Source organism: Telopea speciosissima, chromosome 3 (genome assembly GCF_018873765.1).
Source record: "Telopea speciosissima isolate NSW1024214 ecotype Mountain lineage chromosome 3, Tspe_v1, whole genome shotgun sequence".
NCBI classification, from domain to species: domain Eukaryota; kingdom Viridiplantae; phylum Streptophyta; class Magnoliopsida; order Proteales; family Proteaceae; genus Telopea; species Telopea speciosissima.
This window is the reverse complement of record NC_057918.1, coordinates 57,624,539-57,652,181: the sequence shown is the minus strand read 5'-3', so window position 1 is coordinate 57,652,181 and position 27,643 is coordinate 57,624,539. Positions and strand designations below refer to the sequence as shown.

The 27,643-nt window shown below is 39.7% G+C and overlaps 1 protein-coding gene across 1 annotated transcript; it reads right to left on the bottom strand.

Annotated features, from left to right (window-relative positions):
- Positions 1-2,470: 2,470 nt before the first annotated feature.
- Positions 2,471-27,643, bottom strand: LOC122653487 (biotin carboxyl carrier protein of acetyl-CoA carboxylase 1, chloroplastic). Its single transcript, XM_043847336.1, has 7 exons — positions 27,327-27,643; positions 26,539-26,595; positions 26,279-26,445; positions 25,868-26,186; positions 25,709-25,780; positions 2,619-2,684; positions 2,471-2,518 (listed from the first exon to the last, which is right to left on the bottom strand). The coding sequence occupies exons 1-7, from the start codon at positions 27,483-27,485 to the stop codon at positions 2,495-2,497; spliced, it is 864 nt and encodes a 287-aa protein (XP_043703271.1). The 5' UTR covers positions 27,486-27,643; the 3' UTR covers positions 2,471-2,494.

Below are 27,643 nucleotides of genomic sequence, written 5' to 3'. Positions count from 1 at the left end.
AAAAATCCACTATTGACCCACCCTCAAGACCAGACCAGGCTGGGCTTACCCTAATTGGCCTTGCTCATGGGCAGGGGGAAGGGAGATACATGGGCTAGGACAGGCCAGGGAGAAGAAGAAGAAGACAGGTCCTGGCTCAGCCCAAGGCTTCAACCTTGGCCTGGCCCCACCTAACTCAATGCTAGAAATTATCAGCCCTGACCTGCCTTTCCTCAGCCCTGGCCCTGTTTGGGCTTAGGACGGGCCAGAACAGGCCAAGGCCGGCTTGGGGGCTGATAGGGCCAAACTTGGACTCCCTAGTCATAACGGTAATCTTTGGAGGTACAATTTCTCTCTTTTATGCAACAGAAGTCTATATAAAATAGGCATTCGCCGAGGTTTTCTGTAATAAGGTGTTAATGGCAACAAAGCAAGACTGGATTAGACTAGCGTCGCAATGTCAGCCACCACAACAATATTAGTAGTTGTGTTGCACCAAAGTTCACTGCAATAATCATCGTCACCTTTGCCACAGTACCCTCACTTGCTATAGCAAAGGTCCGATGCACAGCCACAACACTAACCCATGTGGGATTCAAGCAACAGCCCGGCCAAATTTCCGACCAAAGTGATGGCTATTAGGTTTTTCTTAATTGTCAAGGCTAATTTTGAGAATACCCATTTAAGGGTGTCAATCCGGTACCGAAAACCGATACCATACCATATTATCATACTATACTGTACCACATACAATTCGGTATGGTACCAATATGGAAAAATGGTACCGTACTATGTATTTCATATATATAATATAATATATTTTAATATTTCATATTATATGTAATAATTTTATTAATTTATATATAAAAAATAACATATTGAATACCATATATAGGTATAATACCGAATACCGTACTGAATACCATACCGCATAAAAACTGTACCAAAACCAGGTCAAGTCGGTACAATATCAGTATGGGAAATTCACCATTTATCCAGTACAATACGGTAATGATATGGGGTATTTGATTTTTGTACCATATCAAAACTGTACCAAATACCGGTACCGTACCGGATTGACACCCTTAATGTCCCATTGAGGAAGAATGACATGGAAGTGTAAGAGAAGGGATATAATTTACACTATCCCTTGAGAAGAGCTAATGTTGACATTAGTGCGTCGGCTGCACAAGAAATCAGAAATCAAAGGGTCTTATGTGTAAACCAATGACCTGGCTCACCGGATAAGACAGGAAGGTTTCTATGGAAGTTTCACCTTGAACTTAAAATGAAAGACTACCCCGAACAAGAAGATAGACAACCCCTTACAACCCAGGGTTTTAAAACAAGGAATCTGTCAGTGTTGATGCCGATTCAGATCAAATCAGAATCAAACAGGGAGTTTCTAAGGTTTTTAGGTTTGAAACAGCTGTATTCAATCAGTTAGAATCGGAATCAGTCACAGCCAATTGTGATCCAAGTCAACCAATTCACCCATCCGATTCCCGATTCTTAAAACCCTGCTTACAAGACTAGGGTGACTGCTAGTTCATCGTGCTTGTCAAGAGTGTGGAGGCTACCAACCATCAATGATTCCCTAACTTGCAATAAACCCACCCAACCATCCCTCCATGCTTTTGATAGGCATGTGGGCCAAGCAAGCATGAGTCTCTCATCAATGGATTAGGGTCGTTAGAGGGCCAAATCTAAAATATAGCTCCACCCACTACTGGTTTAACAAGGTTTAAAACTCAAAATTTATATAGGGCACAATTTCTTTGTAGAGGTATTTCTTGAGCACCTTTGGACATTTTTCTTTCCACAGAATTTGGTGCTCAGATTCTTAGGGACTCAATAGGATAAATTTCATCCCAAAACATTACGTGATCCAGATCCTCTACTGCCGAGCTGCCCGGCAGGACCCTGCTGCCTAGACATGGGGCTGCGTGCAGTTACCGCCTTACCCTCACTCGGGCAAAGCATTTGGGCAGGGGTAAGGCGGAGATTGCGTGCAGTCCCGTGTCAGGGCAGCACGGTCCTGCCGGGCAGTAGACGATCCAAATTCAACATTACGAGATGTGTTACAATCAACAGACCAATATTTTGGTCAAGATGGTGCAGCTGTTTTAAAAAAAATTAATAAAGGGCATGGCTGGCTGGACCATTCGGTAGAGATTGGCTTCAAAAGTTAGAACAGAGTGGTTAAAATTTAAACTCTCCATTGAGTTGACAGCTGAGAACACAAAGGGAAAATCCACTAGATGGTAGGCAAAGCTGGAAAAAAAATGATGGATCATTCTAGGAAAATAGGGAGAAATTGTCCCTTTTTATATAGGCAATAGATTTAGGTAAAACAAATGACTTAGAGAATGTATCTTCATCCAACTCTTAATGTCCACCTATCATCCCCCTAAGAAACTATCCTACCATACAAAACAATGCCGAAAAATTAACAAACCTCACTACTGCCTCAGCAAGAAAACCCTCCAACTTCTTACATGGGCAGCTGGAACTTCTATGGTTGGATCACAAATAGTGGCTGCAAAATAGAGTGAAAAGAGAAGAACATTTCAAGTAAACTTGAAAAAGCATGCATTTTACACATTAAATTGAACAAAAGGGCAGGAAGAGGAAGTTACCATGTCTACACTAACAGGCTTGCCATCTTCAGCAAGGATCTCAACTATTGTTCCCGATTGATCAGCCTACAGCGAAGAGATTTTGCAGAAATGTAGTTAGTAAAATCTCAGGAAACTGCTCGATGTAGCAGATAATATCAGATAAGCAATCAAAAAATAATTCTACTGCAGGAAAATTAAAAAATTAGGAAATTAGGGGCAGCGAAAGTTCAAAAGGAAAAGATATGCTTATTGATATTCTAAGCTCAGAAACTCAAGAAGCAGCTTCAACTGCCCATTACTATATAGTGACCAACTAAAGACAATTCTTGCATGCAACTTGGACACAGGTATAGGATTGGTAAAGTAGGTGTAACTATACCAAAATTTCACACACGCACACAACCCACCCCACCCCCCACCCCCCCACCAAAAAAAAAACATGTTAACTGCATCAACATGCAATGGCAGATTCCCCTTAGTACCATTCTACATGCAAATACAGACCAAACATAATATTACTGTTTGGTTGAACACAGGACTACCATGGGTGTTGGACCACTAAATTGCTCTGTATATTTGTTCAGACTAAATCCAACCACCAACAGTTGGGATCTTCCAGAGAAAATCAACTTGACATGTAAGCTGAGAAAGGCCATGCACTTAGTTTCATTCAATTATCGGAAATCCAGTCTTGGAGGGAGTTTTTCAATCAAACAGATAAGAAAAATAGACTTGAAGAGAAGGTAGGGATTCCTCAGAGACTACCCATCAGTTTTGTTTGCTTTAACTGCTTCAAAATCATACACCACTGCCAATTTTGACCCACTCGACATCCTGAATAGGGGATATTGCATTTAAATTTAATCACCTTATCATCTGTAGGTCATGAGTTTTGGGTCCCAAATTAATTCAGGCCTAACCTGGTGAAGATATCAGAACTCATAGCCTGATTCCCCTGCTTTATGCCCTTACTCTAATGCCACAGAAAAGGAGAAAGAAGGGAACTTATTAAAATGATTTTTTTTGTTTAATTAAAGAAAATGAAGTACAATAACACCATTGAATAAGAAACAAAAGTAGGGGAGGGGGAAGAAAAAGACACCAAGATTCAATCAACTGATTGCGAATTGTAACTCACTGAAGAAAAAACTGTATCTACTCACACAGGAGAGTCTAAAGAGCTCTCTCCTCATACAGCAATAAAAACAAACCAGTTTCTCTTCATCAAGACAGAAGAATGTCAAAAGAATTATGTGAAGACCTCTCTTAAGTTCCCCTCAAAACTCCAATATCATTGCTCCTTGTCACGGAAGTTTCATTTTTTATTGTCATCTCTAATGCATGAAACCCAAAACAACCATTACTGCTCAAAACAACCCTTTCCCACGGTTCTCACCCTACCTTAACTTTGATTGGTCAAAATTTAAGAAGAATGTCAATGTTGAATGAGTTGTGTACAGTATGATGCCTTACAAGTTACAACGTTTTTAAAATGCTACTAGCCAATTGATCAGGCAATGTTTACTGGTAGGTCAACTAGATGGACTAGGAACTGACCAGTACTCAATCTTTGGCCAATCTTATATTTCCAACACTCTGCATATGCTTATAACTTGACTTAATAACTTGATAGTACGCTACAATAATATATAGATTGTTCTTCATGGGGTCAACTTTCTAAATGCTTTTAGACAGAGGCAAAAACTTAAAGGGAGAGTGTTCTCTGAGCTGACGGGGTAGGGAAAAGCCAGCCAATGGGGAGGGCAGGAGACAGTTTGCCAATAGGGAGCAAAGAGGAGAGAGGTGTAAGGAGAAGAGAGCGAGAGAGAGAGAGAGAGAGTGCTGACATAGCCTATGCCACCAGCTCAGAGACCTTTCCCCAACTTATATTTTTTTTCTGTTGTGTATGTTATTAGACTGTTCTTTGCTAGATGGGGTTTTTTTTTTTTGGTCATTTATGTTTTATTTCTAGTTTCATAATTTTTACTCAAATATGAAATATATATGCTGACATATTTACTCAATAAATATTGTAAATTTTTTTATGGAAATGGCTAGGCTGACTAGTCAATGACAGAACCTTGGCATGTTGAACCGACTAGTAATCAACTAGCGACCATAGCTACACTGATAACCTTGATGGTTATAATGGTTGCACCGTAGCACTAATGCATATTTACAGGCAATGGAGAGAGATCACCAACTATGATAGGACACTTGTGGATAATCTACCAGTGCTTTGAATTGTAAGATAGCTTTCAAATTTTGCAGTCCCAAGCATCCATTACTGCTCCTGCTACTACCTTGTTCACAGAACAAAGATTCATAAAGAACTGACTCCAATACCAGAAGACGTGATGGAGAGGAAAATGCATTGAGGGTGCAAAGGGTGGACAGGCAGCAAAGTGAAAGAGCACACTAGGCCTAAGTCATGGCCCTGAGAATTATGAAACCCATACGGTGAAATCTGTTAGTCTGACGCGTGGTACACTTTACGAACCTAATGACAAGATTTTGTGGGCTCTAACAATCCAATGGAAAAGATTTGACTTAAGGCTAGGGCTCAACCCATGTTTCATACACAAGTTCTAATAAAAATTAAGACAAACCAAATTCCACTAGTAGTTGATGCCATGTGGAACTATGTTTGACCTAATCCCTAGTAAGGGTACTTAGGCAGCCTGACGAAGTTATGCCCAAGTTTGGTCTCCTCTGTACATATATTTCACCCCCATACATCGCTTACATTATGTACATACTATTATTGTTTTCACTTACCATGTATATATTGCATAGTTGTCAAGGCGTCGCCTAGGTGACTGCCTTGGCATCCATCTCCTTGACAAGTGTCGCCCTAGGAGAGCGTTTTGGTTGCCTTGGTCGCCTTGGTGGTATCACCTTGCATCTAGGCCCCCTCCAAAGCCTTAGTTTGCCCAAACGCCATGACAACTATGATATATTGCCTTCATACATGTTTTACAGCTTTCCAAACTAGCAACCTAGATTAGGCTAGTTTATTTTCAAGTAATTATACTATACTTGTTAGTATCATGGTTCAAGATTTCGCGAAATATCGCCTATATATCAGGATATTTTGGAAATCCTGACAGTACCGAGACGAAATGGCAAGGCGAAATGGAAAAAGTTCATATTTCGGTGATATTTTGTGATATTTCGGAATATTTTGTGATATTTCGGGATATTTTGGCGATATTTCGTGATATTTCTTGTGAATCTTGCACTCTTGTGAGTTGTGAACTTGTGACTTTGTATATTGACTATTGAGTATCGAACTATTGACTATTATGGAGTTTATGAGTTATGAGTTATTTTTGTTTCATTACTTTGTTTAAATTTTTTATGTCTTTTAGTACCTAATCAATGTGTATTTAACTATTTATACATCAGGGTCAGCGACCGTATACTGTCAATCAAGGGTGCAAACCCAAAACACCATTTTGAGTTCATTTTTTTTTGCAATATGAAGGTTTAAATGTGTTTATTTAGCTTAAATAAGGGTGTACATGAAGTATTAGGCCTTAATATGGCCAAAAACCCACCGAGATGGAGGGCCAAAATATGGCAGAAAAAATACCATATTTTGGTATATTTTGGATATTTTGACCATCTCGACCAGCCCGAGATACCGAGATATCGCGAGATTTTAAACTATGGTTAGTATCTAGGACTAGTTAGAAGGACTAGTTAGAAGGACTAGTAATCCTAGGAATGGTCTAAATAGAAGGAGACCAGCCATTGATCAGGCGTGGCTGGTGCCTAACACCTTCCCAATCCATAACCTTGAACCTACCCAGAGATCTGGAATGACCTTAGCCTCATCCATTAGAGTCAATTCTCTCCTCCGAAAGGGGAAGACATTTATGGGTCCTAGATACTTATCTAGGTGGTAACTCTAAAAAGAAGAAGAAAACTCCTTTGCCCGTCCCTTCCTACCCAACAAAGAAAGAAGGCAAGTGCTCCCCAAGGTGTACATTCCCGTATACCCACAGGGAGCCTCCACTGGGGATATCAAGACTCTTATTTTAGACCATTCTCCGTACACTTGCTTGTATAGTAGTTATTAATTAATTTTTTTTTTTTTTAAATTAGTTGCATCACGTCATGTGTTCGAAGTGAAAACACTCAACAACGGAGCACCCTGTTGTGCCCTAATGCCCGGGGAGGTGGGGCAAATTATCCTAAGCCCTCTGAGATCGATTGATGGCCACTTCCACCACCACACTGTACACCTATTTGTCCAGCAATGTAGTTAAACCGCAAACTTTTATCTCGTACTCCATTAGGTTGTGAATACAAATCAATCGGTCAAGGTGTTCCCGGGTGTGCTATAGGGAGATCACACACATTTAGGTTTTCCTGAAGAGATGCTATGATTAACACCCTGAGATCTATTGATCCAGCTATTCCCCTAAGGGTATATTATATGGGAAAAACCATGTACCTTGGATTCACTGCTACGCTCAGATAATCTCAGTTGCCAAATCGGCCGATACATTTCGACACCATCCAAGACAGTCCATTTAAAAAAAAAAAAAAAAAAAAAGAGAGGTGTATTGGTACCAACCGATACCGATACGTATAGACCAAAATGATACATATCGATACTTTAAACCCTGACCTCTTTAGACCATTGCCATGTTTTACAACAAGTTTCTTGGTCCTAATGGCTGCATGGACCTCATCATCCCACCACCAAGTCTCTCTAGGGGCATGTCATATACCTCGTTTCCCCTAGAACCTCTTTAGCAACCTTCTTTATACAGGCTGTCATCTCGTCCCAACTTCCACATCGTATAGGGGTCTCCCTCAAGGACCCACTTTCCTTGTTTGACCACTTTATTTGTAAATGGAATCAAGGATTCTCCTTTTAATCTCCACCACTTTATTTTAGGGCAAATAGGCTCACCTATCCTACGCTTCTAAGTAGTGAGGCACATGTCTAGGACCACCATTCTATGTTGAGTGGTTAGGCTCTCCCCAAGAATAACCTTACAGTCCTTATAGAACAGTCTGTCGGACCTTGTTAGAAAGAAATCTATTTGGCTGGTATGTTGCCCACTTTTATAGGTAACTAGATATTCCTCATTTCCTCTCTTTTTGAAGAAAGTGTGCACAATGGAAAGATCATAGGAATGCCCTAGAAGGAGGCTGATAGACCATGAAACAATAGTACTAAGAACTCAAGAAAAAGGATCCATACAATAGGTGATTGGCTGAAAATAATATGTTGGTGCCGGCTGCCTACCTGATGCACCAGGAAAATAGATATAAAAAAATACAAAGGATAGTATAGGATGGAAGAGAGAATAGATAAACTTAAAATATAGACGTGCATATAACCAGGTGCAAAGTCGTCAGGCATTCGAACGGGATATTTTACAATTCATGCTAGCATATATAGAAAAGTAAAACCTCCTTGCATGGTCTAACGTAGGCACTTGAGACCAATGATACAACTTGCCCAAACTAACACAATCAGTAGAGGTAATGCACTAACAAAGCAACTAACAGTGAATCAATAAGAACTAATAAAGCAAGTACAGATAATGCAATACAAAAGGTACAACAGTGTATTAAAAAAATAGGCAGCTAAACACAAAAATGGCAGTGCATTGAAGGGTACAGTATACACTAGTAGCGACTAACAAGGAGAACCAGTAGCACAAGCAAGGAGGAAAGGGAGGGAGGAAACAGCTTACAGAAACCTTTCACAACAAAAACAGAACAAGCTGTTACCAGAGTTTTAACCAAACAGAGTCAAGGGTGGTTTTACCGGAGAGGCAAAGTCAAGCCGACCAAGTTGCCTGTATAGTCTTATTGTTGAGGTGTACCAGCCCGACTGCAACTACTGCTGCGGACTGATAGGCCTTGCAGGCCGCTGATCTTAGTGGTTGCAGGATTTGGGAGGGGGAGTGGCAGCTTGTGGCTGGGAGCTAAGGGGGAGGGAGCATAGAAGGCAGAGGGTCGATTAGAACGCACTGATAAGTCCTCTGAAAACAGCTTGTATGTATAGATTCCTTGCCCAGGGTGAATCTCACAAGCCTACCCGTCCCAATTGCACATCTCATATACTGAAACAGGCCAACTAGGATTTATCTCAATGCTACAATTGCTTGAGATCAGTATAGGCATGGTTTAAAGTATTGCACCATATCGTATTGTATCATATCGGCCAATACGTATCATTATCACAAAGTATCAATACAAGATGTCTCTTTTTAAAAAAAATATTACATATCATCGCATTGTATCGGCCGATACGGCTCAGTACTATGCGATACAGTATGATGTCTCCTTTTTTTTTTTGGTAAAGAGTGATATGTCTCGTCAAGCTATTAAAACCCTCGTGTTCACATTCCAGAACTCAAAAAAGAGTCTTAAACAAGTTCTCAAGGCGGAAATAAACACCCAAGCTCCAAATTCTTGCTCTGAACCTCTTTTTTCCAATTTTTTTACTTAGGGTTTATATTCAAGCATCAAATACGAATCAGATTCAACCAACAAACCTTTCTTTCGATCATTCAAGTGGTTGAATGCGTTTGAACCATCCTGACACTCTTCGGTTGGTGCACAACATCATCCTAGTTGCCTTATTGCTAAAGACCTTCCAGATATGAGTTTGAACCACCCTGACACTCTTCATAGCAATAGACTATTACTACATGTAAGAAATCTCATCTTTTATAAAAATTTCAATTGAATGCACTTGTCCCGTTATACGTTGTTCTCCATTTTAGTGCTTATTCTTGATACATGTTATATATTATTTATCTATACTATTTTTTGCTCCAAAAGTTTATTTCCATGCATATATCGATCATTTCCATGTGTATCTTGTGTATCTCTGTTATAATATGATACGATACATTTAAAAATCACCCCGCCAATACAATACGTGATACCAATACTTTAATCCTTAAGAGTATAAGAACCTTTTTAGCTTAAGTCTTGTCTGATTTAGTATTGTTCATTTACCAGTTGGAACTTGGTACCATCAAGTGCCAACTTTTGAATCTTCAATTACTAATCCGATATGGAACCGAGTTAAAACCTGATGCAGTTAAATCACCTAAATGGGCTTATTTTAATGCAAATAAGCTTTGGGTTGGGTTAAGTGTGTTGGGCCTTTGATCCCATGTGTCTTCATTGTACTAGGCCTAAAATATGGGTAGAGGCTACACATATGGGATTACTTAGTTAAGAGTCTTTATTTCCTTATTTTAATTGTTATTTAAGTGTTTTACATAGGATGGATTAGGATTCTATAAGCCTAGTCCTATTTTGAGTCAGTTACCTTTAATATTTCAATTTCCTAGTCAGTTTATGTTACCTTATTAGTTAAGGATTAGGTTAGGTCTTTCATTTTTAGCATAGGAGTCTATTTTTGAGTCTTCAACATAAGTTTATAAGGGATGCAACATAGTCAAGTGTTTTCGAATGTTTTTGTGTCCAGCCACTGGTCTTGACATCCTTAGATTTATGTACAATAGTTTTTATTACATGGCGGTGATTTTATTCCATGTTTGCAAGGTCCAAAATGGATGTTGGTGTTGTGAGGGAAAAAGTGCAATGAAACTTTCTACCGCTAGGGGTTTTCAGGTTACGCCTTTTGCAGTTTCATCCTTTAGTGAAATTAAAGACAACTTAAAGGCTACCCCTTAAGATCACACCACTTGCAGCAATCTAGTCCATTAGAATGTAATCTCCAAACATAGATTTTTCTATTTAAGAGAAGATTGGCTGAAACCCTAATTGCACATCGTGCAACTCATAATTTTGAGTAAAAAAAAATTATGAAGAGAAAAAGAGAGTCGTCTTCTTCTCCAAGCTTGGGATTTGGCCATTAGAGAAGGTGCATTCGACGAAGATCATGATCAAGTGCTGCATTCCTTTGGAGGAGCACGCCACTTCTGTGTTCTAGGTAACCATGAATCCCCATTGTTAGATTTATTCAATGTGTTCATTGAAATCCTTGTTCCATAAAATTTTTGAGATAGATAATGTGTTGAATCGCTTCCACCACCACCTTCACAATCAGAATCCAACCTTATTGATCTAGTGAAATCAATGATTAGACCACAATCCAAGCATCCAACAACACGGAACACACTGTTGAAGTTGCAACGTGGAAGCACAAATTCGACTGGTTCAATCAAAAGATCAACCATTGTAATTTCCGTCATGCATGGTTCTTCAATGATAACTAGAGTCAGTTGGTCTTCAATTGTCGGTGGCTCGTCTTCTTGCTCTTCCACCCAGTGTTCAACAACTGAGATCAATTTGTCGAAGGAAGCATCCAGTCCTTCGAGCGAGGGCAGCGGCATCCAAATCCATAGTTCCTCCTTTTGTTGACACTCGTCAAGATTCTCACAAACTATTTGCAAGTGTTCCCTGTTGAAGATGTGTCTATCGAGCAGATGTGTCTAACGAGCTCCTAGTCCTAGTGTATCTCGATTAGAGTACTCCTAGTTCTAATCGAGATACATAGCTCCTAGGTGTCTCACAATATAGTTATAATTGTGTAATAGTTAGTCCTAGTCCTAGTTCTATTTTGATTGCTGGTATTTTCTATTTCTTGTAATTCCTAGTTAGATTAGGAGTCTTAAGTTGTAATCTAATTTTACATATAAATAAAGTGATGCAGCACCATGTGCCCACACCCGAAGGAAGAAGAAGAAGAAGAAGCAGCCCTCAAATTAGGGCTTAATTTGGAGCCATAGCTTAGGTTTACATTTAGGAGGTTCTATACTTAGTTTTATGTCAACTTATTTGTAAACTTAAATTGAACTGGTTCAACCATTTCAATTTAAGTGATTTAATTAAGTGTCTTTTGTTTTAAGTTATTAGGGGTAAATAGGTCTTTTAACCTTTTAAAACTTTTAAGTTATTTTAATTAGGTCCCCTCCCTCCACGATTTAAGTGAGGGAAGAGTTTAATTTGTATTAGGATTCGGCCTATGGCCTTTTATTATAAAAGTTCAAATAATGGGAAGCTCCCCCACAAGTTTATGAGTTTAAAAAAATCGTATTGCTGCCTTGTTGCTGCTGCTGCTCTTTGAGAGTGTATATCCTTGTGGTTCTATCAAGGTGGAATGGGTAGGTGGATCTCCTATGACTCCTTACACCGTGACAGCTGGGAGGATCTCCATTGAAGGTGGTTCTATCCTTCTCCATTGCTCAATCCAGTAAGTATTTTAATTTTCTGCAATTCCCTTCTTCTCCTAATCCTCTATAGCCCACCCTACAGCCCCCCTTTTATTTTTATTTGAATTCCCTAAACCCTAGTTCAGTTACAGCCTCAACCAACCATCAAAACTCATTCATAATTCAGTCACAGCCCCTTTACATCATCCCCTCCACTCGATATTCATCTCTGCCCTATCCAACCATCTAAACCCTAATTCCCCATTAACCCCCATTAAACCTAAAACAGCCTAAAACCTGTTCAGACCTAATCTGTCATCAGAACCCCACCATATTTGGATCGAACATCCCCCTCCCTGTTTGGGAAACTCGATCCCAACCCTAGCCCTAAATTCCCATTAAAAACCCTAATTTTAACCTAAATTCTAAAACCCGAAACCCTAACCATAAATTTCTGAAATTTAAATTCTTATTCAAACCTAACCAAACCTAGCTCATTAAATTCCCTAAAGCCTGCCTAGTTTATCATATAAACTATATTCTCATTACCCTACCCTAAACCCTAGAAATTGACCTAAAACCCTAATTCTGCCCATTCGAACCAGCAGCCCCCTTTTAGATCCTGTTGCTTGGCCTCTAGTAGGATCCTTCTCCTATCTAGAGCTACATTATAAAGGGTTGTGAGAGGGACAGGACAGTTCGATCTCTTCTATCTCCATTCTCCTTCTCTCTTCTCCATCTCTTCTCTTCTCTCCTCTCTCTCGATCTTGATTGTCTCCTTCTTTATACGGTTACATGGTATCAGAGCTCAACTGATAGATTGGTTGTTGAATTAGATCCTGCTTTGAAGGTCTTCTCAAGCTTCTCTTAAAGGGTGCAGCACCCTATGCTGCATACTGTTGCAGATTAAACCCTAGATATAGTTTTCAATTTTAATTCTTACCAAGGTCGATTGGAGATTATTCCTGCCTGCATTCGATTCATATCAGTGAATCCTCATTGAAGATGGCATATTCAGTGGTTTTTCTCAGCTTTTCTGGCTGTTTTATACCTGCGGTATCTGTTAAAGACTTTCTACATCAAGTTTTTCTTCTCCAGTCGATCTCTTATCTACTACAGAACCTTGCGGTTGGTATTTCTGCTTCTTCTACAATCCTCGGTCCATCTTCTCTGCTGATACTTGAGGTTGGTAAACCCAAATTCTTCATTCTATTGGAATTGGGTTATTAAATAAGGCTCCTAATGCCACTGGTTTTGGTTGCTTTCTAAACCCTAAACAGGTTCTGTTTAAGAACCAATTACTACTGCTGCTGAATCTTGTTGAGAGTTGGAATCTCAAGCATTCAATCAATACCTGCTGCAACCATTCCATCGATACCTGCTGAGTTTGGGTTATTTAAAACCCTAATCTGGTTCTGTTCCAGATCCAGTTATTACTTTTGTTTTGTTGATTCGATAATTCTTGACATTGGGTTTAACCCCCCTAGATACATTACTACTGTTGCTGCTACTTGTGATTAATCACAGCCTTCATTATGGATGATCCTAAACCACCTATGGACAATGTCCAAGTTCAGTTACTACTATTAAGCTCTCTGACGTTTCAAATTATCTCTTATGGGCCCAGGCAGTGCAAGCTTACATTCATGCTAAAGGTAAGCTCAAATACCTTAATAATGATCCTCCTAACCATGATCCAAAGGATCCTACTACAATTACAGCCTATGATGAGTGGACGTGTGAAAATTCTATTATCAAAATCTGGTTATGGAATAGTGTTGAACTTGCTATTGCATCGAATGTGATGTTTCACTCACTTGCTAAAGATGTCTGGAGTGACCTACGTGAAAGTTTTTCTCAAGAAAGGAATATCTCCCGCATGTATGATCTCTATGAGAAACTTTTTAATTTCCAACAGGGAGATAAAACCTTGAATGAATATTTCTCCAGTTACAAGGGCATAGTTGAAGAACTTCAGATACATCAGCCCCTAACTACCAATCTGGATCAATTAAAATAGCAATGAGTTGAGTTTCATGTTGCAAAATTTCTAGCTGGACTACATCCTGACTACCAATGTGTGAAGAGTCAGTTGCTCACAGGAGAGAGGTTCCTGCTCTCAATGAAGTTTTCTCGCATATTAATCGCCTAGCTACTCCATCCAAAACTGATACTTCTTCCAAGGACAACTCAGCCTTTGTTGCTAATCATGGGCGAAGATGTGGCCATGTCACTAGTGGACGAGGAACAGGGTTTCAGCCTATTGACATGTCTTCCTGCCAGTGTTCATACTATGGCAAATCTAATCATAAGCTGCCTCTGCCTCCTCTTCTATTGCCAACTTATAAGCGCCTGGCCCCGCATATAAAGGTAACTCTCTTTTATCCTTCCTCTACTCCATGGCTTATCGATCCAGGTGCTTCATGTCACGCTTCCCTTCACTTTTTTTTTTTTTTTTTTTTTTTTTTTTTTTTTTTTTTTTTTTTTTTTTTTTTTTTTTTTTTTTTTTTTTTTTTTTTTTTTTTTTTTTTTTTTTTTTTTTTTTTTTTTTTTTTTTTTTTTTTTTTTTTTTTTTTTTTTTTTTTTTTTTTTTTTTTTTTTTTTTTTTAGTTTTTTTTTTTTTTTTTTTTTTTTTTTTTTTTTTTTTTTTTTTTTTTTTTTTTTTTTTTTTTTTTTTTTTTTTTTTTGGGGGCGTGATGACTCGGTAAGACCAATTTATTTTCTTCCATCACTAATGATCACACCTCTTCCAATTCTTCCAATGTTATCCTTGCTTATGGGTCCTCTACTCAGGTAGCTGGTCATGGAACCGTTTCTCCAACAGCTTCCCCGACCTTCTCTCTTGTTCTTCATTTTCCTAAATTACGTCATAGTCTCTTATATGTTAGTCAACTTACTAAGTCACTTAGCTGTTCTGTAACCTTCTATCCTTCTTATTGTGTTTTTTAGAAACTTCAGACAAGGAAGATGATTGGTGGAGGGCTTGAACGTGATGGGCTGTATTACCACAGTTCCTTCTACTACGCCACATCTACTACCATGCAAAGGCATCTACGCCTTGGTCACCCATCTCTATCTAAACTCCGCCATGATCTAGCAAGTCTACCTCACATCTTGAATGTAAAGCCTCGTGGAACTGGGCAAACATTACCATGCCTCTTTTCCTGTCCGTACTGCACCTAGAAGTTCTTCATTGTTCTCTTTAGTCCATTCAGACATTTGGGGTCCATGTCGAGTTCGTAATAGGTTAGGATTTTCTTATTTTGTTAATTTTGTGGACGATTATTCCCGTTCGACTTGGGTTTATTTGTTAAAGGATTGGACTCAATTTCTTACTGCATTTAAATTTTAAATCAAGAAATAAAAACTCAATTTGACACCTCTATAAAAAAATTCCGTTCTGATAATTCTCTTGAATACACTTAAACCGAGATTTCTGATTTTTGTCACTCATGGCATTATTCACCTAACTAGTTGCTCGTACACTCCACAACAAAATGGCGTCACAAACGCAAAAATCGGCACTTCCTAGAAGTTACCTGGTCCATTATGCTCCACATGAATGTCTCCAAACGGTTTTGGTATGATGTTGTCCTTACAGTCTGTCATCTTATTAATCGTATATCATCCTCTGTTTTAAATAATGTCCCTTTTTCTATCCTTTAACCAGATAGTTCATTATTTATTTCTCAACCACGTGTTTTTGGATGTGTGTGTTTTATTCACATTCTTCAACCTGTCGTAGATAAACTATCTCCTTGGTCCATTAAATGTGTTTTTCTTGGTTACTCTCGTACTCAGAAAGGATATATATGTTTTGATACAATTTCTAGTAAACAATTTGTTAGTGCTAACATCACCTTTTTTTAAAATACTCCATATTTTTCTGGTCCACCGCCCACAATGCAAAATGAAGATCTTCTAGGTCCTCCCTTACCAATAACCATTCCACGGGCCTCACCTCACCCAATTCATGTCTATCACCGTCGCCAACATCCCTTACCAGTACCTTCCACCCCTCCTATAATGTTAGCTCCCACTGTCCAGCCTACTACGTCTACTCCCAGTGTTCCGGATGTGCCATCTACTACAGTTGCTGCCTCCTGACACTCAATCTGACTCTAATGCTGAAAGCTTCATTGACTTACCAGTTGCTATCCGTAAAGGTACTCGCTCGTGTACTCAAAAATCCCACAAATCCCCAACTGTTTATCGTATTGAGCGATATGTTTCCATTTCTCATCTTCCACCTAACTATCACCCCCTTGTTGTTGCCTTATCTACTAACTCTATCCCTAAAACCCATCATAAGGCGTTCTCTCAGCCTGGTTGGAAGGCTGCTATGGATACCGAGATGGATGCCTTACTATCTCGAAATACTTGGACTCTAGTTTCATTACCTACTGGGAAGGATTTGGTTAAGTGTCGGAGGGTTTACACTATCAAATATAATCCCGATGGTTCTGTCAAACGGGTCAAGGCTCAATTGGTTGCTAAAGGCTATACTCAAAACATATGGTGTTAATTACTTTGAGAATTTCTCTCCTGTTGCCCGCCTGAATTCAGTCCGAATTCCTATTTCTCTGGCTGTTAATTTCAATTGGCCCTTATATCAGATGGCTATTAAAAATGCCTTTCTCTATGGTGATCTTCAAGAGGAGGTTTATATGGAGCAACCTCCAAGGTATGTTGCTCGAGGGGAGAATTCGACCAAAGTCTGCAAACTTTGTAAGGCAATTTATGGGTTGAAAGTTGAAACAATCTCCAAGAGCATGGTTTGATAAGTTCAACTCCATTGTTACTCAGGTTGGGTTCTCACAATGTTATTATGATTTATGACCATTCTGTTTGTGTTCGTCGTCAGAACAACAAATTGGTGGTGATGGTAATCTATGTGGATGATATTATTATATCTAGTAATGATGCTTCTGGTATTGCTCAAATTAAATCATATCTTCATCAACATTTTCAGATGAAGGACTTAGGTGTTCTCAAGTATTTACTTGGTATTGCAATCTTGAGAAGCAAGAAAGGTGTTAGCTTATCTCAAAGGAAGTATGTACTTGACCTTCTAACTGATACTGGAATGCTTGCCTCCAAGCCCGCCGATACTCCCATGGACCCCCATAAAAAAATTGGGTCCATTGAGAGTGAGGATTTTTCTGATGTTCATCGGTACAGATGATTGGTTGGGAAACTCATTTATCTTACTGTCACTTACCCAGATGTATCTTTTGCTATTGGAGTTATTTGTCAATTTATGCAACGTCCAAAGAAAGCTCAGTGGGATGCTGCTTGTCGTGTGTTGCGATATCTAAAAAGTGCTCCTGGCAAGGTTCTTATCTATCAACCTAATCGGAGTGCTAATCTTGTCGGGTTTTCTGATGCTGATTGGGCTGGTGCTAATGATGGCATTCCACTACTGGTTATTGTACTTTTGTGGGTGAAAATTTGGTCACTTGGAAAAGCAAGAAACAAACTACCGTTGCTCGATCCAGTGCTGAATCAGAATATCAAGCAATGGCCCATAGTACAGCTGAGTTGATGTGGGTCAAATCATTGCTCCAAAAGTTGGGGTTTTCTATTTCTCAACCAATGAAGATGTCTTGTGATAATCAGGCTGCTACTTACATTGCTAGCAATCCAGTATTTCATGAGAGGACCAAGCACATTGAGGTTGACTACCATTTTGTTCGAGAAATTGTTCAGAAGAAGTTGATTTCTACTCCCTTTGTCTCTACTGCCAATCAACTAGGTGATATGTTTACCAAGCCGCTGTTTGGACCTTCCTTCAGAAGAAAATGTTCCAAGCTGGGCCTTGGTGATTTGTACGCTCCAGCTTGAGGGGGAGTGTTGAAGATGTGTCTATCGAGCTCCTAGTCCTAGTGTATCTCGATTAGAGTACTCCTAGTTCTAATCGAGATACCTAGCTCCTAGGTGTCCCACAATATGGTTATAATTGTTTAATAGTTAGTCCTAGTCCTAGTTGGTTAGTCCTAGTCCTAGTTCTATTTTAATTGCTGGTATTTTCTATTTCTTGTAATTCCTAGTAGGATTAGGAGTGATTATATGGTTGAAGTTCTTGAAAGAAAATAAACCTCTCTTAGGGATCCCTAACACAACCAGATTTAGCTTTGATACCAATTTGACGCAGATTGGTGGATGGATCTGCTGTGGTGGGTCAAATTGATGGAAGTAAAGGAAGAGAGGAGATCAATGGGTGAGAGAGAGGAGAGAAATATAAATTATGGGGGGAAGAGGAGAGAGACAAAAGCGGCAACAACCTCTAAACTAAATCAAGTAATTTCATTCATCACATCGTAGGGAGGCTGATGCAGAACTGAAGTACTACATCCGCAAGAAGAAGAATAACAATAAGCTGTCCAAGTAGTATTAGTAGTATTAGTTAGCTGCCTCCTAGTAGTTTCCCATACTTAGTTTCATTTTGCCAAAACTGTTTGAACCAGTGGTTCAATCTAAGTAGTCTTTTAATTAATTGTTTTTTTTTTACTTTATTAAAGTGTCATGTGACCAACTTAAGTTAGTCACCTTCAAATAAGCTGTTGCCAAGGATTTTCTGCAACAACAGTGAGTTTGAAGCATTCCTCTCCCCTACAACTCTTCTTCTAATCCTCTCAGTCCAACCCTAAGTTTCCCCCTTTTTTTTTCAATTCCCCAAAACCATATTTTCTGCCCAGACCATTCTAGCCATTAGAAACCCACCAAAATCTGACCAAGTGCTCCATCCCCCTTAGGAGAACTCGATCAAGAATTGGTCCTATTCTGACCACTCAAACCCTAGAAATCCCACTCATATCCCATTCTAAAAACCCAAACCCTAAACTACATACCTGCTGCCAGTTCAAGTTTACAGTTCTAAATCCATTAAAACTTAACGTAACCTTCACTGATAGACTCCTTTGCATCAACTTAACCTAACCCTACCATCAAACCCTAGGTCCCATCAAACCCTAACCCTAATTTCACAATTTTCACCTATTTTGACCAAGCCGAATTACCTAGTTCATAGCAGATCCTGGTTATTGGCTTCTAATTGGTTTCTTACCAATGTTAAGAATGTCGATTAGAGTTAGTAGTCTGGGGGTGTTTTGGTCTTACTTATATCTTAGTTATATTTCTAGTTTATTTCCTGTACTAAGGTCAGTTTGGGTATTTACCCTTGTAACTTGGTTAAGTTATTATAAATAATATTGCCTCTCCTCACTATTCAATTAATTAGAGTCGTGAAGGAGGTTCTTTTGCTCTCCCAATCGATCTGTCCTCTTTTTCTTCTTCTTCCCTTCTCCCTCTCCATCTTCTCACCTCTTCTTCTCTACTGATTACACTTATAGGCCTGCATTCTTTCATGGTATCAGAGCAGCAATTCTGATCCACAATCTTCCCCCCTTCTGCGGTTCTGAAGGATTCCCTTTGTTCTCTCTTATCGTGGTCCACAGCAACCATATGCTGCCTTATATTGCCTGAACCCTAGTCGTATTATGATGAAGGACTAGGGTTCCCTGCTATGCTAAAGTTTGGCTGCCTACAAAGTTTGATGGTTGAAGTGCTTTCTACCCCCATCTAAGATCGATTTTCCAGAAACCTTGTGGAAATCGATTTTGTCTTTCCTGGGAGTTTATTTTCTCTTCATTGGCTGCTGGTCTAGGGTTTAATTCCCTGCTGTTTGGTGACTGTTTGGCCATAAATTGGTCTCTTTTTTTACTGCTGCTCTCAGGGTTATCGGATTCTCTGTTTTTTTTGCCCGAATTTGGGTTTTTTGGCTGAAATCGATTTGGCTTGGCTTGGCTTGCTCTATTTGTTGGCTGCATCTGTCCAAGCTTCAATATAGTATCTATTTGGTTATCAAGGCTGATTCTAAGCCTCCTACAGATAATTTTATATGTTACTGCTCGCCGGAAGATGTCTTACCTTACTATGACTCCTCCAGCCCCTACTGATGATAAATATGAAGATTGGAAGGCTGAGAATGCAACTCTCCTCTGCTGGCTTTGGAATAGCATGGAGCCCTCCATAGCCTCAAACGTGATGTTTCATAAAACTGCCAAGGGTGTTTGGGAAGAACTCAAGGAGAGCTATTCTCAAGATACTAACCTCTCACGGATTTATGACTTATATGAAAAGTTTTTCTCCTTCAAGCAAGAAGGAAAATCTCTTGGTGAATACTACAGTTCTTTGAAGGGCATGTAGGAGGAACTTCATGTGTACCAGCCTATATCTACTGATGCTGCTATGACTAAGGCTCAACGTTCTGAATTTCTTGTTGCTATGTTCCTCTCTGAGTTAGATTCTGATCTTCAATCAATCAAAAGCCAATTATTGACTGGTGAGAAGATCCCGTCTATGAATGAAGCTTATTGTCGCATACAAAGGGTTGTTTCTCCCTCCACGGTTAAATCTGATGCAACTCCTGCCTCTAAGGATAATTCTGCCTTTTTTACTTCTACTGGAGGACGTAGTCGTGGTGGTGGTACCTCTTCTCGAGGTGGCCGTGTTTCTGGAGCTGGTTGTGGCCGTGGGACTGGTTCTGGTGGTCGAGGGGCTGGTTTGAACCCTACTGGTTCATCTTCTAGTGATGATGGTTCTCGATGGTGCTCTCATTGTGGTCGTCCTAACCACACTGTTGAAAAATGCTGGCTGAAACATGGCAAACCACAATGGGCTCGAGAGCAGTTTGCCAATGTCGCAGTTTCTGATGGAGTGCTAATTCTATGCATCCTTCTAACACTAATCATGGGTCTTCTACTGATGGTGGTAGTACTTCTAGTGATCTGGTTTCTCAACTGTTACAACGAGTTCAACAACTGGAGGCATCATCTTCTACTCCTATAGCTACTCTTGCCCACTCAGGTACTACTGCATGTTTCGCCTCTTCATCCTCTCCGTGGGTCATAAACTCTGGAGCATCTTCTCATATGACTGGTAAGCCTAATTTATTTTCCTCTTTTACTCAGTCTACTACATCTCGGATTTCCATTGCCGATGGAACTTTTATTCCTGTTACTGGTCATGGGGATATCCTCTTATCCTCTAATCTTTCCTTGACTAATGTTCTTCATGTACCTAGGCTGCCTCTTAATCTTTTGTCTGTTAGTCGGTTAACTAAATCTTTAAATTGCTCTATAACCTTTCATCCTTCTCATTGTGTTTTCTAGGATCTTGCAACAAGGACGACGATTGGTGGCGGGCATGAGAAGGGTGGTCTCTATTATTTTGATTTGGCAACTTCTCCAACAGCGGCTGTTGCTACTTCTTCTGGTGTTTCTCCATTACATTGGCACTATCGGCTAGGATATCCTTCCTTATCCAAGCTGCGGCATCTGGTTCCTAGCTACAAATCTGTCTCCCGTATTGAATGTGAAGCTTATGAGCTTGGCAAGCATCATCAAACTATTTTTCCTTTGAGTCCAGAGTCTAGGAGTACTTCTTTATTTCAGTTAGTCCATTTTGATATTCGGGGTCCATGTAGGATCAAAAGTCGATTAGGTTTTCATTATTTTGTCAGTTTTATTGATGATCATTCTCAGATGACATGGTTGTACCTCTTAAAGGATAGATCTGAGTTTGTTTCTGTTTTCAAACAATTTTATAATGAAATTCGTATTCAATTTGGTGTTCATTTGAAAATTTTACGCACTGATAATGCTCTGGAAATAGTTCAACGTTAGCTTTTTTTCCTTTTGTTCTGACAATGGCATTCTTCATCAAACTAGTTGCTCGTATACACCACAACAAAATGGTGTGCGGAGCGCAAAAACCGCCATTTGTTAGACATTACTAGATCATTGATGTTTCATATGAATGTTCCTAAATTCTATTGGGCCGATGCAGTGTTGACTTCTTGCTTTTTGATTAATCGTATGCCTTCCTCGGTTCTTAATGAACAAATTCCCTTCAATGTTGTTTTTCCGGAGCAGCCTGTTTTCTCTCTTCCTCCTCATGTTTTTGGTTGCCAATGTTTTGTTCATATTCTTTGCCCTGGCCTTGATAAATTGTCTCCTAAGGCTATCAAGTGTCTGTTTCTTGGTTATTCTCGTACCCAGAAGGGGTATCAATGTTTTGATCTTGTTTCTCGCCAACAATTTGTTTCCGCTGATGTGACTTTCTTCGAAAGTACTCCTTTTTTTTGTGGTTCTACCAATGATGTTGATCTTCCTGTTGATACTGGTGTTGTTGGTCAGGTTGATATTGATGTTCCTCCTCTCCCGTTCGTTGCCAATCCTGGTTCTATTGGTTCCCAACCTCTGCAGGTCTATCACCGCCGTACCCAATAGCAGCCACCGCCTGTGCCACCTCAAAATATTGCCACCAGCCACCAGCTAAGTCCTTGCCTGAGGATCCTCCTTTAGATGCTGATGACCGTCCTATTGCTTTGCGCAAAGGTACTCGTACTTGCACTCAAAATGGTCCCCTTTACCCATTGGCAAATTATGTTTCTGTTGCTCATCTCCCAACTCCTTATCGTGCTTTTGCTACTGCATTACACTCTACCTTTGTTCCCACCTCTTATACGCTTGCCTTGTCTCACCCGGGGTGGAAACATGCTATGGATGTGGAGATGGATGCCTTGATCTCTCACAAGACTTGGTCATTAGTGGATCTACCACCTGGTAAAGATCTTGATAAGTGTCATTGGGTGTATACAGTTAAGTACAATCCAGATGGGACTGTGGAACGGCTCAAGGCCCATTTGGTTGCAAAAGGGTTTACACAGACCTATGGGGTCGACTATTTTGAGACCTTCTCTCCTGTTGCGCGTTTGAATTTTGTTCGTATCATACTTTCATTGACAGTCAACCTTCATTGGCCTCTATTTCAGATGGATGTGAAGAACGCCTTCTTGTATGGTGATCTCCAGGAGGAGGTATATATGGAGCAACCTCCTGGGTATGTTGCTCAGGGGGAGGATAGTGTCCGGGTTTGTCGCCTTCATAAGGCAATTTATGGACTGAAACAGTTTCCCCGTGCATGGTTTGACAAATTCAGCAGTGTTGTGGCTGGTTATGGGTTTTCTCAGTGCTATTCTGATCACTCTATCTTTGTTAGACGTCAGGGGTCTAACGTGGTCATTCTTGCAGTCTATGTCGATGACATTATTGTTACTGGTAATGATGCTTCTGGAATTGCACAGGTGAAGACTTATTGACATGATAATTTCCAGATCAAGGACTTAGGTAGCCTCAGGTACTTTTTTGGCATTGAGGTTGTTTGCTGCTCTCGAGGTTTTAGCCTGTCCCAGAGAAAGTATGTCCTTGATTTACTTGATGAGACAAAAATGTTGGGTTGTAAACCTATTGATACTCATATGGATCCCCACGTCAAGTATGGTGCTTCTGATGACAAAGAGTTTGGTGACATACATCAGTATCGACGCCTAGTCAGTAAACTTATTTATCTCACAGTTACTCATCCTGATATCTCCTTTGTTGTGGGGGTTATTAGTCAGTTCATACAGAATCCTAAGCAAGTGCATTGGGATGCTGCTTGTCGCATTCTAAGATACCTCAAAAGTGCTCCTGGTAAGGGATTAATGTATTGTTGCCATGGTCATACCAACGTGGTTGGGTTCTCTAATACGGATTGGGCTGGTTCTAATGGCGATAGAAGATCGACTACAAGTTATTGTACCTTCTTTGGAGGAAATTTGGTCACTTGGAAGAGCAAGAAACAGACAACTGTAGCTCGTTCCAATGCTGAGGCTGAATACATAGCCATGGCTCATACAGCTGCAGAGTTGATGTGGATTCGTTCGTTCCTTATTGAGCTTGGTTGTTCCAGTGATGGCCCATGGAGATGTACTGTGATAACCAAGCTGCTACTTACATTGCCAACAACCCTGTTTTTCATGAACGGACCAAACACATTGAAGTTGATTGTCATTTTGTTCGAGATGCTATTCAGAAGAAGCTCATTGTCACTCCTTTTGTTTGTTCACAGTTTCAGCTTGGACATATGTTTACGAAGGCCTTGTTTCGACCTCAGTTCTTGGATGGTTGTTCCAAGCTGGTTCTTGGTGATGTCTACGCTCCAGCTTGAGGGGGAGTGTTAAGAATGTCAATTAGTGTTAGTAGTCCGGGGGTGTTCTGGTCTTACTTATAGCTTAGTTATATTTCTAGTTTATTTCCTGTACTAAGGTCAGTTTGGGTATTTACCCTTGTAACTTGGTTAAGTTATTATAAATAATATTGCCTCTCCTCACAATTCAATTAATTAGAATCGTGAGGGAGGTTCTTTTGCTCTCCCAATCGATCTCTCCACTTCTTCTTCTTCTTCCCTTCTCCCTCTCCATCTTCTCCCCTCTTCTTCTTTACTGATTACACTTACAGGTCTGCATTCTTTCATAAACTACATTAGAGGCTTCCAAGCCTTTACATTGCTTTATAGTGCTGAAAACAGAGATAAGAAGTAACAGAAAAGGACTCCTAAACCTCCCCATCAATTGACTGAGGTGGCTCTCCTAAAGTAACTCAATCAATAATAAACTAATACAAAAGGAAACCTCATAAGTCATTGGCTACCTTTGGTAGAATCCTAAGTTAATTATTAAGAAAGACACCCAAATAGTTAAGGAACTTAAAGACAAACCAAAGTAGGATACTCTTACTAACCGTAAGGCAATAAGAAGAGACCTAGATAGAATAAACTCTAAGAAATTAAATGGATAAAACTCCCAAAAACCAGAATTGGGCCCCTGATTGACAGATATTTAATAACTTCCTAACTTGCCCCACTACTAATACTAACTACCTAATTAAAATACTAATTTCACGTACCCCTGTGGACCTAAAATTTAGACCTATAATTGAGCCCATTACAATTGAAAAACTCTTAAAACAAAAGCTCATAGCCAAATACTATCAAAACAGGTCCGAAATAAAAGATCAAACCATATCCAATAGTGGTGATCATGCTCTTTCATTACATTGGGAATTACTAAAACCTAAATGCTCCAGCATAACTTTTTCCAGTCTTTACTGCCATCATTGACACTAATTTTACTTACTCTGCATCCCTTTCAAGCCATAAAAATATTAACCTTTTTGTTCTTTTCTGTATGTGGATTTGTTTGATAATGAGTCACCCAACCCTCACTCATATTGGCACATGATATGGATATGGGTGCTGAATACTGGGTCAGTGCTACAATAACGTAAATCGAGGAACTACCCACAATAATTGTTCAAGTGACCTGAAATAATAGAATGGAAAGTATAGTATCAACTATCAACTATGTAACCAAGAAATAGTACCCCAAGATTTGATGTTCAAGTAATTCTGACATATTGATTCATACCCAGATTCCAGTATCCATACCTTCCTACATGGACCAGTTTGCATTATTACTATCTTTTGATCTTTTAACCCCCCCTCCCGGATTTTTTACCATTAAGAATTGTATTCAATCCAACTAATTTGTTTCAATGAGAGGCAAGTCTACTATAGCACCTCCTGGATCAAGTGACAGGCTTGGAATCCAACCATTGACCAAAAATGCCCAACATTCGGTGGTTCCACAACAAACCTTCAGGTTGGGCATTGGCAATCAGACCATCTAGATTCCTGGTTGCTGGGCCTGAATGATCTAATCAATTTTCAAAACATTGCTCGAGGCATCATATTGACATCAAGAGTTTGGAAGCTTAAAGAGTTAGAGGTAACTTAATGCACACAGTTCATATGCCATAAATCTCACAAGGAAGTACATTCCCACATATAAAGTTTAATATCCCCTAATATGCGATTGATTTATTGACAGGATGGAGAACAGTTTTTATCACCTAGTGTGAGGAATTAATGTGTCCAAAAAAGCTCATCTTATTGGGCAAAATAATCACAGTAGAATAAGAGAAAAGGTAAAGCAAGTTCTGCTCAAATAGTTCTTCATTTAAAAATTCAAGCTAAAAGACAGAATGAGATCAGTCTTACTTCAATTTCATTCATCAATTTCATGGCTTCAATGATGCACAAGACCTGCCCTTTTTGAACTTTGTCTCCAACCTAAGGAAATAAAATACAGTGCCAAATAGTCTTTTAGCATGAAGGTATAGTAATCCAATGTCATATTAAGTAACTAGAGTTGAATACCTTCACAAATGGAGGTTCACTAGGTGCCGGGCTCCTGTAGAAAGTCCCAGCCATGGGGCATTTAAGGGGAGGAAGTGATGACTTGGCTGCCTTAGCTGGAGGTGGAGAAGGTGGAGGGGTCAAGGTTGAAGGAGTAGGGGCAGGTGCAGGTGGTGAAGGAGAGAAAGCTGATGGCATGGCTGGTGATGGAGAGGAAGGATGCATCATGACTATAGGAGCAGGAGATGGTGGCTGAGGCAAGGCCTCCTTCTTACGGATAATTAATTCACAGTCAAGTTGCTTCATCTGCAGCTCCACAATATTCCTAGAGTCAACTAACCTGAAAGACAGGCACAAGTGACCAAAAACCGATCATGTTAAGGATATATTTCCTGATAGAAAGCACTAGCTATAAAAATTGAGGTTTTTTACTTCACAAGGTTTGAAACTTGATTTATAAACTCAGAGAGTGACTCCTCTGTGGCCAAAGCTGCATGAGAAGGCTCCTTCACTGGCTTAGCATTCTTTTCCTCTGATGCCGGTACATCTGATTTGGTTGTAGGACTCTCTGCAGCATTTGATGATCCATCGACAGAAACCTTGATAGCAACAGATGGTGGCAAAAGCAAGTCCCAGAAAGAACGGAAAACAGAATCCAGATCCTTGAATGAAAACCACTGGCGGAAGCTTACCTCATTTGACTGGGCCTTGACCACCACCCTGGAATGAGTCCTAGTATATCGTTGAACCTACAATTGAAGAACCTATTTCATCATCACTGCCTTTGACTACCAAAACTTCAGCCGGAAGCTCAATATATTTGATGCAAATTTCCACATAAAAAGAGCACCATGAGTGCCCAGAACACAATCCCTTGGAAACTTGTTTGAATTTATAGGATACATCAAGCCCTTTCAACTAACTGAGAGAGAAGGAGCATTTTTATGGAACCCACGAAGAAAAATAACAGTTACAGATCTTCTTTCCACCAGAAATGACAATCTGTAGTGCACAAATTACAAAACTACCAAATCAACCATTCGATGTGCTGAGTCTTCAGGCCCAAAAATGTATACTTAATGAGTTCATTAATTTGTTATCTCATTGGATCAATTAAGGTTCTGTGTCTTTTTTTGGTAATAACAAGGTTCTATATCAATTCAATAAAAATTTCAATGGCCACAGTAACTGTTCACTGAATCAGTAACCCAAAAATAAGATCAAACCCACAAGCTGACAACCCAAACACTTAAATAGAACCCCCTCTCTTTGTCAAATCCAATAGTAATCAAAACAATCACCACAAAGTAGCTAAGTTGGAAGCAAATTCCAAAATTCCAGTCCGGATCTCACTAAATTCATCCAACTTAAACTCGAAACCAACAACGTTGAAGAAAATCAGATCCATCGAAACCAAATGACCCGCATATTAAACCCAATTGAACGAAAACGCAGATGAATTAAAAGAAGAAGTGTTTACCTTGGTGGAAAATCCGAGCTTGGGATTCGAAGAGAGGTTAAATGAGACCCTCGAGTAGCAGCAATGGCGTTGGTCAAAGGGCAAACAGGAGGTTGAAGTCATCGTTTTGGATGCAGAAGCTGCTGCTGTTGCAGAGGCAGCTGGAAGCGACGACGCCATTACTCCGGGATGGAAAGAAATTGAATCAGAGAGAGAATTCTGACTCGAGGGGATAGTTTTGACGAAGAAGAGACGGAAGACAGACGTCCGTCACATCGATGATCCAAAGGGAAGAGGAGCGAAGAATGAGAAGATGAAAGAGAAGATTCCAAAATGAA

Coding starts and splice junctions, on each gene's coding strand:
- LOC122653487 (XM_043847336.1), bottom strand. CDS start 27,485: ATGGCGTCGTCGCTTCCAGCTGCCTCTGCAACAGCAGCAGCTTCTGCA. Junction 26,596..27,326: donor AGCTCGGATTTTCCACCAAG/GTAAACACTTCT, acceptor CTTCAATTGTAG/GTTCAACGATATACTAGGAC. Junction 26,446..26,538: donor TCAAGGCCCAGTCAAATGAG/GTAAGCTTCCGC, acceptor GTTGCTATCAAG/GTTTCTGTCGATGGATCATC.